This window comes from Eptatretus burgeri, chromosome 16 (assembly GCF_056783735.1).
Source record: "Eptatretus burgeri isolate ZD-2024b chromosome 16, Ebu_testis_v1, whole genome shotgun sequence".
NCBI lineage: Eukaryota > Metazoa > Chordata > Myxini > Myxiniformes > Myxinidae > Eptatretus > Eptatretus burgeri.
Window position 1 is genome coordinate 24,729,258 of NC_140976.1, and position 15,715 is coordinate 24,744,972.

Consider the following 15,715-nt stretch of genomic DNA (forward strand, 5'->3'; position numbering starts at 1 on the left):
TAAAACCTCCCAAATGTCAGGAATGTCAAAACATTCATGGATGTCACAAACTGCACAACGTCAGACCAATTGTCTCAGAGTGAACGAGCAGCTTTCACCATTGGATAAATCTATCAAGTTTCAACCGATGGAAAAGGAAATTAATCAAAGTTAACGTTTTCACCCTTAACATTCACTTCTTACAAATCATTAAATCACAGCTCTCTACCTAACTTCTGTGGTTGAGAATCGAGTCAGAACAAGGTGGTAATTTATTAATTTCAAGGATTAGCAGGTGGGACAGCTTGCCAGGTAGGGTGGTGGAAATTAATTCGTCCTGCTGGTGAAGGCGAGTGTTGATCTGTATGGGTGTAGAAGTACAACAGTGGATGAAATAGACAAACCGTTGATCGAGGTATGGTTACCACTCTGGGAAGCAAGAAGCTGATGTTTCAGGCATTAACCCTCCCTTCATCGGAGCAAAATAAATTCATAAAAAAAACTTGAGTTCATCATCATGGCCGAATCAAACTCTCTCTCTTTAAAAGTCCTGTTGATTTCATCCATTAGTGAAAGATAGACAATAATTATCAATTCCTCATCTCTCCTCCAACTAATAAAATAAATTAAACCCCACAACTCAAACACAAATGTTGGTATGCTTCCATAAGGTGAACATATATGTACATCTACATCACCTTTCTTTTCCTTCCATTGTAATGAGCGGACAAGTGGTATGATGCAAGTTGGGACAGGGGGTACTTGCAGGGGCTGCATTGGCACAATTGCCTTTACCGGGCACAGGTAACTACAATTTATTTCACCAGCAGTCCTCCCTTGGAGCAATAAAAAATATACACTACCGGTAAGAAGTTTTAGAACACCCCCATTTTTCCAGTTTTTGCTGAAATTTAAGCAGTTTAATGTTTCAATGCACTCTGAAATTAAAGCACAGAACAAATAAACAATTGCAGATAAAAAAAAAAAGAAATCATGGAATCGTTTTGTTGAACAATATTTAATCTAAATGTTTGACTCATCAAAGTAGCCACATTTTGCAGATATAACAGCCGAACATACTTGTGACATTCTCTCCACAATGGAAATCAAATATTGTTCAGAAAGTTCTTCCCAACACTGTTGCAGAAGTTCCCACAAATGTGTTGCACTTGTAAGTTGCTTTGCTTTCACCCTTCTGTCCAGTTCATCCCAAAACAGCTCCATGGGGTTTAAGTCTGGAGATTGTACTGGCCATTCCATGATTTGAAGCCTACTGTCTTGTTCTTTTCTTTGAAGGTAGTTCTGACATAGCGTGGAGGTATGTTTTCGCTCGTTATCTTGCTGTAGGATGAACCCCTGACAAACGAGGCATAGACCAGAGGGTATTGCATGGCGCTGCAAAATGCTGTGGTAGACCTTTTGGTTCAGGGTGCCAGTCACTCTGTGCAAGTCGCCGACTCTGGATCCAGCAAAAGAGCCCCAGATCATCACACTTCCTCCTCCATGTTTGACAGTTGGTGTCACACACTGAGGAACCATCCTTTGACCTATTCGACGGCGTACAAAAACCCTGCGTGATGAACCAAAGATTTCAAATTTTGATGAATCGGTCCATAAGACCTTCCAGTTTTCAGTAGTCCACTGGCGGTGCTTCATGGCCCAGGCAAACCTCTTTCTTATTTTGCCATCTTAGCAATGGCTTTCTTACTGCCACTCGACCTGTCAAACCTGCAGCTCGAAGTCTTCTCTTCACAGTTGAAGCTAAGACTTCCTTACTTCAACGAGTTCACTTCCTTACTAACCTCAACAGCTGTGCTTGAAGCTGCTGTCTTGTGAGCCGCCTTTCACGCAACCTGTTGACTATCAGAAACTTGTCTTCTGATTGTGTTGTGGCTTTGGGTCTGTCAGACCTCTTCCTGTCAGTTTCCAAGTGCCTTTTGATGGTGTAGGAAACTGTACTCACTGACACCTTGGCTTTCTTTGCAATTTCTCAAAAGGAAAGACCTTCACTTAAGGGTTACGAGACGACCCGTGAACCCATTGGGACGGCGGTTGATAAAAAAAAAAAGATAGCTCCAGCAAACTATACCACTGAATTTGTTTGAATTGATCAAATAATCCCAAAGAGTACTTGACTGAATTTGGAATTGATTTTTTAATAATTTTTTTCGTTGCCCAATTTGAACGAAACTTGAGATTGCGCGTCAATGTGAAAAAAAAAAAAACGGACAAAAGAAAAAGTCGAATAAATTGTGAGTTATCTTCGAAACACAATTTTATTTATTAATGAACACGGAAGTATTAGATGAAAATGGCGATGTTTATTTTATGCTTAAAAATAAATCATTTTGTCTATACTAAATGTTTGAGGTTTTAAAATAAATCATTTCAAGAAAAAAGAAAGAGAAAAAGATAGCTCCAGCGAACTCTACCGCTGAGGTTGTTTGCATCGATCAAATTCTCCCGATGAGGACTTGACTGAATCTGGAATTTAATTTTTAATAATTTTTTTCGTTGCCCGATTTGAACGAAACTTGATACTGCACACAATGAAACTACAGGAGAATGGTGAGTAAGGAGGGCCGAAAAATTTTGCGCTTTCATGTACCGTTTTGGCTGTATTTTGGGAACATATACATACATACATACATACATACATACAAGACGAGCTGCGAGGCGACATGGGTGGTCGCTAGACTCAGGCGAATTTGAAATATGTAGATAAAAGAACACATCAGATGGCATTTTTGCCATTCGTTGTTCCATATAGGAACATGACTAGCAACTGTCCATTCATCATTTGTGTTCGATTCCCTAACCCTATGTTAGGGAATCCCAACGCGAACGTTCGGGTGAAAGCATATAGTAATATAATTGCATACTAGTCATACAGTTTTTGACGGATCGGGCTGAATGTTTTTGACAAAGAGGTTGATTATAGTGTGCATAAAAGCACGGAAGCAGATTTTTGATTTTCCTAAAAAAAAAAAAAAAAAATTCAAAAATTTCAAAGTCCCATTGCTCTGCAACAGTGGCGTCCATAGCAACGGTGCTCAAAAGCATACAACTACATCCTAGTATGAACCTACCAGTCAAGTTTCATCAAAATCGGTTGATACCTCGAGCCTCCAGAGCTGTCCATTACAAACACAGACATACAGACAGACGGAAAACCTGAGAAAAACGGTAGTCTAGCCACCGCCCAATGAGAGTTTTAGTAATTATATAAATAATTAATGGTCTGTCCATCTTCCTTTGTCAATTGTCTTTTTCTCACCATTATGATAGCAATATACTACTTCCTGCAGTGCAATATTGTCAAAATGCTTCAGAGGGTGAAGCAACACACTGTTCCAACACTGCTTTTATACAGACAGAGGGTTTGTATCAAATCAACAAAAGTTGAGACACCTGTAACAATTGTTTGCATCAACTTTCAAGGCTTAATTTACTTCTAATGCTGCAGAACAGCTGCAATTGCTAACCCATTACTTGTTCCCTGAAAAGGGCCTTTTTTAACAACTCTGAAAGTTACATTATTTTTCAGTTTTTGGTAACCTAAACTTTTTTTAACCTCTGGCAATTTACCGCTTAGCTTTGCACCATTTCAGGTTATTCACTGGACTTGAACTGCTTAAATTTCAGTAAAAACTGGAAAATGGGGCTGTTCTAAAACTCCTGACTGGTCGTGTGTAAAAATTTATTTTTTTTAAAGAACCAATGACCAATAGGAATCAGATTGTTACATTTAATGGTATCGACATAGAAAATAGCAGTGCTGTAGATACTCATTATAATACTATATTGATTATACAAGTTTTATTTGACATTCACTCAGACCTATAATGCTCAAGTGAGTTACAGAAAAAAGATTTGCATTGATCTGTTTGCAAATCTTTTGACTTCCTGGATGAGCCAAGTAGCAAGAACAAAATAGCATTTTCAACTGAGAAACTCGTCAACTTGACCAGCCCAGTCAAGGCCGTCGTGATATAAAAGAAGCATCACCACAATCACCATAATTGGCTCGAATGATCTTCTGCCAAATATTGTTTGCATTTCTGACAAGAGTGCAGCTGCCCTTGAAAAACAAACACACAAAAAAATATCAAATCAAATCTTCCCTCATCCTTCACAATAAAGTTTGAATTAATGTTTCTCAAAATGAAAAAAAAAAAAAACAATTGTAACAATATACCTCGAGAGAAATCTAACCCAGCCAGAAATGGAGAAGAACGACAGGAAATTTACATGTCAGGAGTACGAAAAATAGAAATATGCAAATACGGTACATTTAAAGCAGATCATTCAAGACGTTTCACAAAATGAATTAAACGTTGGAATATATGAAGGAATTTCACTTCACCAGTGAAAACGGTTTTTGGCAAAAGACTGTAACCGTACAGAAATACGCTTCGGAAATAGCAACCAGAAAGAGAGTCAAGTGTTGGTGCAGGACTTTCCATCGAATACAAAGGCTCTCGGTCAGTTGTGCTGCAAAACTCAAGCAGATTTCATGGTGAATCAAGTCAAGGATCATTTATAAATGCCATTGTTGCTGGGAACTTTGTAAGAAGCAATCTTTCACTTACGTACACAGAATACAGTTTGTATTGTTTCACGAGAAAACGAGAACCGCTCAGAAAGGATAACGGTGAACAAAGACTATGTGGAATCAAAGTGGGAATAAGCTTCATGAAGCTGTTCAGCAATCTGTAAAACACACACGCGTACATACAGCCGTTTATAATGATGTACAATGGGAAGAATGTCAGCAAAAGTTCTAAAAGACAACTGAACGGAAACCAAGATGTTGGCTGGTTATTTAATTAATTTTAAAATAGCATCTGAACAAAGGAAAAATAAACCAATGTCACCCGCAGGGTGACCCGTATCTTGCCAAAAGGTGACCACGTGTGACTTCTTTAAGGTCTCACTGAGGTGAACAGAGCTGCTATCCACCAGGAGCGACTCCTTGAGGAATATCTGCCTACGAGAGATTTCGATGAGAATCGTTCTACAGAGTAACCATGAAAAATATGCGTTTGCCTCATAACGTCACCAAATGACGTCATAATGTATCAAGCTTGACATATCTAGAAAGCACTCAGAGGTGTTCAATTTGAGGTACGACACGATATGTTTCCTAAAACTTGAAAATTTGACCTTGGGGTCAAATATGTTTGACCTTAGGTGCTAACCATGAAGGTCAAGGCCAATCGCCACCAAAAATTAATCAGCTGAGCGCCAGACCATGAACTATATTCCCATGAAGTTTGAAGACAATCCGATCAAAATTACTCAAAAAATAAGGGTTTCATCGACTCCTCTGATTTGCGACAAAGTGACCTTGACCTTCAAAGTTTTATGCGCTGAAAGGGACCTCTATAGGCCTCTGATATGTGAAGTTACAAAAATTTCCAATGATAACTGTGCTCTGCAGAATTTTTTTATACGTCATTACAGACAAAAAAAAAAAAGCATACAAGCTGACTAACATATCTTGCAAAAACTTCGTTTTGGCAAGATAAAAAACAAAGGAAAGGACAACGAGATGACAAACACGGAACATTTAACCTAAAAGGAATAGTTCCATGGGTGTCATTCCTTGGGGAAGGACATTTCTCCTGAAGAATTCATGCTGATTGTGAAGAGAAAAGCAGGCTGGCACCCAGTGTGTTCTTGGCAGTACCGGGAACTTCCCCCAAGGCCGTGCTTCTCTGATATCAAGTCTTGTGGTGTCTCGTGTCTGTCTGCATGCGAGTGTGCGATTTGTGCGACAGCCCTTCCATGAGACTTAAAACCAGAAAATAAAATCTCAAATGCAAATATTCAGTGAGCATGGAAGACTATTTTAAAGATACCAGGCTGGCATCACATTAGTTGAGAGTTCAAAACCACCTGGAGGCAATGATAGAAGACTCCGAATACAAGCTTTTGAAAATTGAGCAAACTTCAATGTAATTAACATGTCAACACTACATTGTTCAGCAAAACTCTGCTGACTTATCAATTACCTTCTGGGAGGGGGTGGGGAGTGGAGACGGGTAACATGGCAGCTTCACCTGTCCTTGTGTAGATGTGACGGTAATTCATACACTGACTTTTAATGGTTAAAGGCAACTTGGGATTGGCACAATGCCATCATCGGAAAAGTAGCACTACCTAAACCTCCTCTCACCTAAACAAGCAAGAAAGAGGGTATTTGCAGAAAACAAAAATGCTGATTCAGCCAAAATTCGATTTCCAACACAGAACGAATTAAATAAGCTTCAGTCAGTAAAGCAAACAATCACCCAATCACCCCCCCCCCCACAAAAAGGACAAATATCTCCTCCCGGGTGTTTTTTCAATAGATGCAATCTCACACATGCACTCAATTTGTCAAACACATTTCGTTTGCCTGCCCTTTCCCACAGCTATTTTGGACATTCGGATTAACAATCTGCGTCCACGAACACTGCACACAGTTTGATTGGGAACGGGGAATGGAGGGAGTGAGGGGGAAGGGGGAGGGGGTGTACGGTACACTGTGTACATATTCCCACCTTTTGGTGAGTTTGGATTTGCTGATAGAGCAGCAAGCGTAGAGACTCCCTGTAATGATGGACTCGGTTCACGTGAAATTCGCCAATTTCAGCTGCATGAAGCACAGACAACAGCAAAACAACACTGGTGCTAATTATATAATTCAGCAGACAAACTCAATCATGTTGTATGTCGTTTTTGGCCCCATCTCTCAATTAAGAATCACTTTCAAAATCAAATAATTCTCATATCCAGATCCTGATTTAGATCTTCACCAGAATCGAATCATTTCTTCCTTGTCGCACACCCAACATGTCCACCAAGTTTCGTCGAAATCCGTCCACAACTTGAGATCATATATATATATATATATATATATATATATATATATATATATATATATATATATATATATATATATATATATATATATATATATATATATATATATAAATATAATTTTTGGCCCAATCTCTCAATGGTGAAGAATCCCAAAAGAAATTCTACTATCCGGATTCAGATCTTCACCAAAATCGAATCCGTTCGTCCTTGTCACAAACCCAATCTGTCCACCAAATTTCATCCGAATCCATCCACAACTTTTTGAGATATCCTGCACACAAACAGAGACAGCAGAAAGGGGTGAAACCATAACCTCCTTCCACGGCAGACGTAACACTGAGGCATCGTAAAGAAGGCTTGAACTTTTGTAGCAATGTTACAAGTAACACCAAGTCATTATATCTGCCATTTGAAATTGCTCACCTCCCAGTGCTTGTCCCATTGTGCAGGCCCGGTGCATTATGCCAGGTTTGTCAGTCGGTAGTAATTTGTTGGCCTGGAGGAGTCGATCACAATCCTTCACCTTGTCCACTACCGACTGGACAAATCAAAATAAATCAATAAAATGAGGATAAAGAAGCAAACAAGCAGACAAAAATCAGGAATTTTAGCTCTTGACATCAACCAATATGCTGTCCAGCACAAAAGAAAATTCATGAAAGAACTACATTGCAAAAAAGAAGATATATATATATATATATATATATATATATATATATATATATATATATATATATATATATATATATATATATATATATATATATATAAAAATGAGATTGCAGACCCTCACCAGGATTTGTCTTGTGTGAGGTTTGTGTGCTGGTGTATTACATAACTAATAATAGACATTCATATTGTTATGAATCTGGAAACCATGCGCACTCAACATTCAGGTCCCAAAGTTAGTTATGCCGGTAAGTACGTGTGAGACAGGTCCCTTCTTTTTGTCTGGTGGGAGAGTCGCATATGTGCGTTGTGATGTTTTTTTTTTTATAGTTCGGTTATTACATCTCACCACCTGCCCATCACAACGCACACATCACCACCGTTTGCTGCTCGTACCTTGACTTGCCGAGAGGGGGGCCTTGCGGTCTCAGTCCTCAGCTTCCACGAACGTTCCACACGCAACCGTGGCTTCACCACCATCCACCTTCCTCAAACACGTGTGGAGGAGAGGGGCGGCTTTCTCTTGGCATGGCCGAAACCCTGCCCGTAGGATCCTGGCCAATTAGAGGCGACCAGCGAGGTGTGCTGACCAAGGCACCTCCACACTGAGGGAGGTCCATAAATTCCAGAGCACTCTGAGGAATTGTTGGTGGGTTGCACGAGAATTCTGAGGGGTTCTTAAGGGTTTTTTGCTGTTACGAAGGTGTGGTTATGAGGGGCGATTACGAAGCGTGGTCACAGGAGGTCAACGTTGCTGTTACGAAGGGGTTTTTGCTGTCACGAGGGTTCAGCAGAGGGCCATCGAAGCGGCGAACGTGTCTCTGCTGGCCCTCTACAAGGACAGAGCGACCCTGACCCCCCCCTCTGTGGACCCCGATCATTCGCCACCCAAACTCCGCCATAGGCCTCAAGTCCCCCACGTGCGACTGGGGATCGGACCAACGACCTTTGTCAGGTGCCGCATCGTGGAGCACGCCCTCCCTCCGACGACCAGGTACAAGCCAAACTCTGACCCCCAGCTCATCTCACTCATCGGCTGGAGGGTCGAATAAAGAACCTTGGGTTTTCTTTTCAATTGTGCGTGTCTGAGTGTGTTGGGCCCGTCTTGTAAGTCGAACTGCATAAGTGTTTTTGCCCATTATAAATACTTGCATTGAATATTCACTTTAAGTCTCGCTTCTCTCGTCTTTTACTGTAAATAAAATTTATTTGAAAAGTTCCCAGTCCATTTCTGTCCCTTCTTGTATTGGTCCAGCATAGTTCGTATCTGAGTTTACATGGGTTTTCACCCCCGGTAATCAGTACATCGTAGCCGGAACGTCCTGGGCAGGCCCGCTTGACTGCATCCGAGCCGGAGTTTGTAGGTGGAAGTTGATACTCTACCGTAGCTGGTAGAGTGATCCGGTTCGGCCAGACGTTCCGAGGGCGTGAATCCCCTGGAGCCAAGACTGCGTGGTTACTTAGGTATATTGGATCTGGACAATTAACCCTACGCCACGCGGTCGAGATATTGGCGTTTCACGGTCGATTAATCGACCCGCCGGCTTCGGAGTTATCTGGAGCGATGGCCTATAAATTCCAGGGAGTCTGGTGGGAGACGGCGTAAACTTCCCCACCTCGCAGTCGTTCTCAAATTGCAGATATAGCTTCCTTCAAATAATAAACATTTCTATTAAAACTATAAAAATGATGAAACACATCAGCCTTCTTTATGACAGTTCAGAGGAAAATTCATATTGTGCATCTCAAAACCACGATGGGCATTGTAAACCGTAAACTATTTGTCGGTTAAAGATGTCTCAATTTCTTTCACACTATAAAGATATTTCTCAAACCATAAATCATCGGTAATTGATATGCCAAAAGCAGGTCCAAGCATAGCTTTTAAAAATAAATCCATAAAACATCCGTTCGTGATATACGCCGACTTTAAAAGAGACACACAGCTTTTCCAAAAATCAACCATACACCAAACACAATTTAAAAATAAAATAAAATACTCCTTGTAGGTTCTGTTATTTTATTAAATTATCCGTTGGAGAACAACATAATAAATCAGAATTATATATGGGAGAAGATGGCTCTCAAGAGTTTGGAAAACTATTAGAAAAATATTGTATTCAACTAACAGAAGTGATGGCACCTTGTTATAAGCATGTGTCCAGAGTATGCTCCTCCCCCCTCCCACCTCCCACCTCCCTCCATCTCTAAAAAATGGCATCAGAGCCAACTCTGCTTGTGAGAAGGGAGGATGCCTCGACCCTAACAGCTTCCCAATATTATCACCCCAATCCCTCGCTTTCTGTACCCACTCTACCCAGTCGTACCCAACTGCTCCTGGATTCTGTCTTTTGCACTTGGCAAGGTGGAGGGGTTTCTGGCAACCTTCGACCAATTCTGCACCTGGACCGGACGGCACCAGTTCACGAGTCTCAAGAACCTGCTCTGCTGCTCTTGCACATCACCCCTCTGCCCTTTTCACCCTATAATTTGTGCTGGGTCATCTTCCAACTGCTTGGAAATCAGCTGTTCCATCTAACCCTAACCCGAACAGCTCACGTCATTCTCACTGAAAATAAATTGATCATAATAATAAATCACTTTATAGTGCCTGTCTTTGTAGCCCCATGAAAGGTAATATTAAATGATTCCCAACCCCATTCCTTAATTGATGTAGCAAAGTGTTTTAGGCCCCCACAAAAAAAAAATATATATATATATATATATATATATATATATATATATATATATATATATATATATATATATATATATATATATATATATATATCGCAACACCAGGTAACCCAGCTAGTATATATGGATACAGACAGTTTTTTTTTTGGAAAGCAGAGCCTTGTGTTGGCTTTGTGGTGGCTTGAGATCTTATGGTCCTGAGTTTGAGTCCCGTTGGCCACTGAATTAACACCGGGTGGGGTTGACCCAGCCTGTCATCCTTCCGAGATCGGCGACACGAGTACCAGTGTACTGGTAGAAAGGCACAGCATCGGCAGCATCGTCACACCCCAACAAAATGATAGCGACCTGGCAACCAAGCTGCCATACGCAAGAAGATTGAAAACCAAAACAGAAGATGTTTACAAGGATACAGCACAAGACAAGCATATATGACACACCCACTATGTATGACAAAGACAGTAGTCTATTCTCTACCAAAAATAAAAAAATAAAAATAACTTGGACAACTTAAAGACGAGTAATTGGGTGGACAGATAACACTGAACAACAAATTTCAAAAAAAAATTTTTACTGGAGATGTGTAAAGTGATTAAGACTAATTTGGGTACGCTGATTTCAAAAATCATAACCGTTTTGCTGTATCACGTCAGGATTTTCAGGAACAGAAATATTCCCATTGCCAAGAAGTCAGGATTTCAATGAAATTTACATATGTCTTGAACATGTCTATTTCGTACAATTGTTGTTAACTTGTGTTATATTTCTTTCTTTCAGATAAAGATGAGTAGGCGTTCCTGTACCAATCATCCTGACAACTTCTGTTATGTCTGTGGTCGGTATACCAAAAAAGATCAACAGCGAAGTATATCTACAGCAGTGAAAATGAAGGCCGCCTACTTTCACTACTTCGGGTGTAAGGTGGGGGACCAAGAACAGAGCTGGGCACCACACATCTGCTGCACAAGCTGTCACACAACCTTGACTCAGTGGTTGGTGGGCAAGCGCGCGAGCATGCCATTTGCGCGAGCATGCCATTTGCGGTGCCCATGATATGGCGTGAGCCGCAGAATCATCATGATGATTGTTATTTCTGCTGCACAAGCATCGCCGGCTTCAACAAGAAGAATAAAGGTCACATCAAGTACGTTGACTGCGTCTCTGCTCGTAAACCTGTGCCTCATGATGACGAGAATCCCGTTCCAACACCTCCAGCTGATCAGAACATAGCTGTAAGCAGTGGTGAAGAGGATGGTGATGATGAACCTTTTGAACCCGACACTCAAGAATCACACCTTCTGAACCAGGGAGACTTAAATGATCTTGTAAGAGATCTCTCGCTGTCAAAGGCGAAGGCAGAGCTGCTTGGATCAAGGCTGCAGCAGTGGAATCTACTTGAACCTAACACCAAGATATCCTTGTTCAGAGCACGTCACAGAGACATGGCTGAGTTCTTTGAGATGGAAGACACGATGACATTCTGCAGTGACATCAACGGTCTGTTGAAAGAACTTGGGTGTGATCACGATCCTGCAGACTGGCGCCTCTTCATCGACTCGGGGAAGAACAGCTTGAAGGCTGTTTTGCTCCACAATGGCAACGAGAAACCATCAGTCCCACTGGCTCACGCGTTCGGCATGACAGAGACCTATGAGACTATGCGGCAGCTGCTTGATTCCATCAAGTACAATGACTTCAACTGGCACATCTGCGGAGACTTGAAAGTGGTGGCGCTGTTGTTAGGGCTGCAGTCAGGCTACACGAAATACATGTGCTTCCTTTGTCTCTGGGATAGCAGAGACGACAAGAATCACTGGACGAAGAAAGATTGGGAAGAGCGAAAAGAGCATGTACCTGGTCGACACAACGTGAAGCATGTCGCCCTTGTCGACCCAGCCAAGGTTTTCCTTCCACCACTCCACATAAAGCTCGGCTTGATGAAAAGTTTTGTACGGGCAATGGATCTGAATGGGCGTGGGTTTTTATACCTCAAGGAAAAGTTTGGCAACACCTTGTCGGAGGCCAAGATCAAGGCTGGTGTCTTTGTTGGACCGCAAATCCGACAGATTATGAAGGACGAAACTTTTCCGACAACTCTAAACCCCAAAGAGCTGGCAGCGTGGAGGAGCTTCAAAGCTGTGACGGACAACTTCTTGGGGAACGAGCGCGCGGACAACTATGAAGAAATAGTGCAGCAGCTGCTGGAGTCCTTCAGGAAACTTGGCTCCAGGATGTCCCTGAAAATCCATTTCCTACACCAGCACCTGAACTTCTTCCCTGACAACTTGGGAGCAGTCTCGGACGAGCACGGCGAGCGATTCCACCAAGAGATTTCACTCATGGAGACGCGTTACCAAGGGCGGCACAACCCGAACATGATGGGCGATTTCTGCTGGTTCCTGCATCGTGAAACTGACACAGAGCAGCACAAACGCAAAGCCAAATGCCTAAAGCATTTTTAATTACATTCTAGTGGAGTTTTTCTGTAATTTCTATAATTTTGAAGCATTCATGATGAAATAAATGAAAAAATGAATTTTTGTAAATTTCATTGAAATCCTGACTTCTAGGCAATGGAAATATTTCTGTAACTGAAAGTCCTGACGTGATACAGCAAAACGGTTATGATTTTTGAAATCAGCGTACCCAAATTAGTCTAAATCACTTTACACATCTCCAGTAAAAAATTTTTGTTGTTCAGTGTAATGAGTGAATTTGTAGGATTAAGAGCAAAATCTTATGGAAGTATGGAGGTTCCAAAAGTGATAAAATAGTTGAAAGGGATGAAAAGAACATAATCAAAGAGCATAAATATCAAGCATTATTGTGATTGTTAGGTTTTTAAGAAAGAAGAGTACTGGATAGATAGTTGAATCATATTCAAAGTTATAAACACGTGATATAATCAGAGCAAGTACACAAGAAAGCATAAGATGAGCTGAGATAATGGAATTAATGCTAAGGAATCTGACTTAAGGTGAGATAATTTATAAAGTAAGCTAAGACCAGTATTAACAAAGAAAAAAAAAGTTAAAATATTTAAAGATACTTTTTTCCCTCAACAAATGAGCCATTACACATCCCAATATTTCAGAGAGTTTGATAGTACTAATCGTATCCCTCTCAGTTCGGAAGAAGGTGCCAATACAGAGATTATGTTGAAACCATCCATCCATCGGGACCATACTCTGTGCAGAGCGTTGGTGCTGCCTAAACAGTCTCCTTGGCTAGTGGGCACAATCCTGGACAAGTCGCCAATCCAACACAGGATACCAGCAAGCTGGCACTCATTTTGCCGGCCTCAGAAGGATGACAGGCAGAGTCAACCCCACCTGGTATTAATTCAACAGCCGAGTGAGATTTGAACTCAGGATCCTCGGATCCCAAGCCCACCACCCTAACCATCAAGGCAACGCCGAGCATATGTTGAAGCAATAGTTATGAAAGTTGTTTTATAGATGATGAAGATGGTTTTGAGAATGAATATTATAAAAGTGATGAAGATGGAAAGGAAAAATAAGCTGGTGAAGCACACAAACAATCTGAGGAACTCAAAGGAATGTTGCACTCTGCAGATTGTTGTTTCAAGTGTGTTTGTTGTGATACTTGTTTTGGTTATTGCATTTGTGGTGTAAAAAAAATAAATAAATAAAAATTTATTAGAGGGTGAAATTTGTTTTATTAAAAAAAACTAGAACGATACTCTTCGATGTGACAACATCGACCGATATGCCTCCGCCCACATCAGATCATTATACATACTTGCACCAAGTTCGATTTAAATCCCTTCAGATGTTATCAAATATCCTTTTTACCTGACTTGACCATCGACCTCGACTCCATAATGTAATCAGTTTATGGATACATCATTATATATATACTTGTTCCAAGTTTGGTCAAAATGCCATCATCGATTCAGAAGTTAGCATGGAAACATAATTTTTACCTAATATTGTTGTGGGCCGGGTATCGGCGACGAGCACGACCGCTAGATGGAGCTGCAGAGTCGACTCCACCGAACACCCGGAATTCAGATAGTTACCCTCGGATAACTCCGAAGGTACGGATCCCTTCCAGGACCATGAATAGTCAATAAATCAACCGCGTGGGCACAGGGTTATTTGCCAAACTTCAAAATACCGAGAGGCCCACGCGGCGGACTACGGAGTATTCACACCTTTGACGGAGCTCGAACGGGACGAACAGTTTCCATGCCCGACCCGTGCGTAACCCGAGTGGATGGTTACCGAGGTCCTGTCGGTCCAAATGCACACAACTACGGCAACAGCAGCCTTTTTAATTCCCCAACACGCACCGTATTAAACCAATGAAGAAAACACAGAAACGAGCTGATACATTCAACAAATGGGTATTTATTTACAATAGGTGGGGAAGGAACACATAAAGGGAGAGTTATCCGACTATAAGAAATGCAGTATGTACAAGGCAAAAAGCACTTAACAGTTCCTACTTAAAGACAGGCCCACAGAAAGACACACAAACACAGAAATGGACCCCAATAGTCTTTGTTGAAGGCCTCCAGCTCAAGGACAGGTGAGCTAGAGACCAGAGCCTGCACATTGACCTGTACACCTCATGTGGGCTTCGACGATCTGGTCCGGCGGGACTCAAACCCACAGCAACGATGCCACTCGAAGCACCAGGGACAGAGGAAAAGCGTCGGACGCCAGGTGGACGAGAGGAGAGACGACCCGAGCACTGCAAAGCCGACCAGTCTATCTCCAGCACCTCGAACCCGATCGCTGCCAAGCCGACCAGACCAGACGAGTCGATCTCCGGCACCTCAAACCCGATCGCCCAACCCAAATGCTGTTTCCAAGGCCCTGGCATTCCTTATATTGCATTTCTCCTGTGGGCTGGGGTGTCGTGGGAAGGATCGCTGTCTGAGACGTCTCGCCTGCCATTGGTCCAGGGTTCGTGGGATAGTCGGTGTCTTAGACGTCTCGCCTCTCATTGGTCGCGAGGAACATTCCATCTCTCTGGGGCGGAGTCGGAGCTCTGGTGGCCGAGGAAACTCCGTCCATGTTCGTGCTGACACGCCCGTGTTTAATGGTGCCGATGGATGATGGTGGGACGAGAAACGAAGGAGGATGTTGTTGTAATTGACATAACAAAAGGTCAAACTATAAAATAACTCACAGCGCACGTACAATTATTCACCCATTAAACAAAGGGGAAGGAACCCTGACTTACCGATATAACTGTTCTTCGGGACCCTGGCTGTTGTGTGCGATGGGTTCCAGATTCGTAACAATGACATCTGACCTTTGATATTTTGACCCAAGAAACAAAATCAATTCATAATATATAAATAATCTCTTGAGAAAGTTGTTCAATCCAAGTGATGCAAAAGATGGTGAAGCATTACATTTTGAGGACCTCAAAGTAGTCCTGCACTCCACTGAAACGATTCCTTTTAAGCAATTTGAGCGTTGTCCCAAGTGCTCACAGATTGAATTAAACATGGTTATAAGCTTAC

General features: G+C 41.8%; 1 protein-coding gene across 1 annotated transcript in view; it reads right to left on the reverse strand.

The window, feature by feature from the left end:
• Window positions 1–3,713: 3,713 nt before the first annotated feature.
• LOC147010724 (sorting nexin-9-like) overlaps window positions 3,714–15,715 on the reverse strand; it is a 47,930-nt gene continuing 35,928 nt past the window's right edge. The window contains exons 15-17 of the mRNA XM_085860240.1: window positions 7,273–7,387; window positions 6,528–6,619; window positions 3,714–4,692 (exon numbers count right to left, since the gene is read on the reverse strand). Of these exons, the coding sequence (XP_085716366.1) occupies window positions 4,645–4,692; window positions 6,528–6,619; window positions 7,273–7,387 (255 nt within the window). The 3' untranslated portion in view covers window positions 3,714–4,644. The remainder of the gene's footprint in view (window positions 4,693–6,527; window positions 6,620–7,272; window positions 7,388–15,715) is intronic.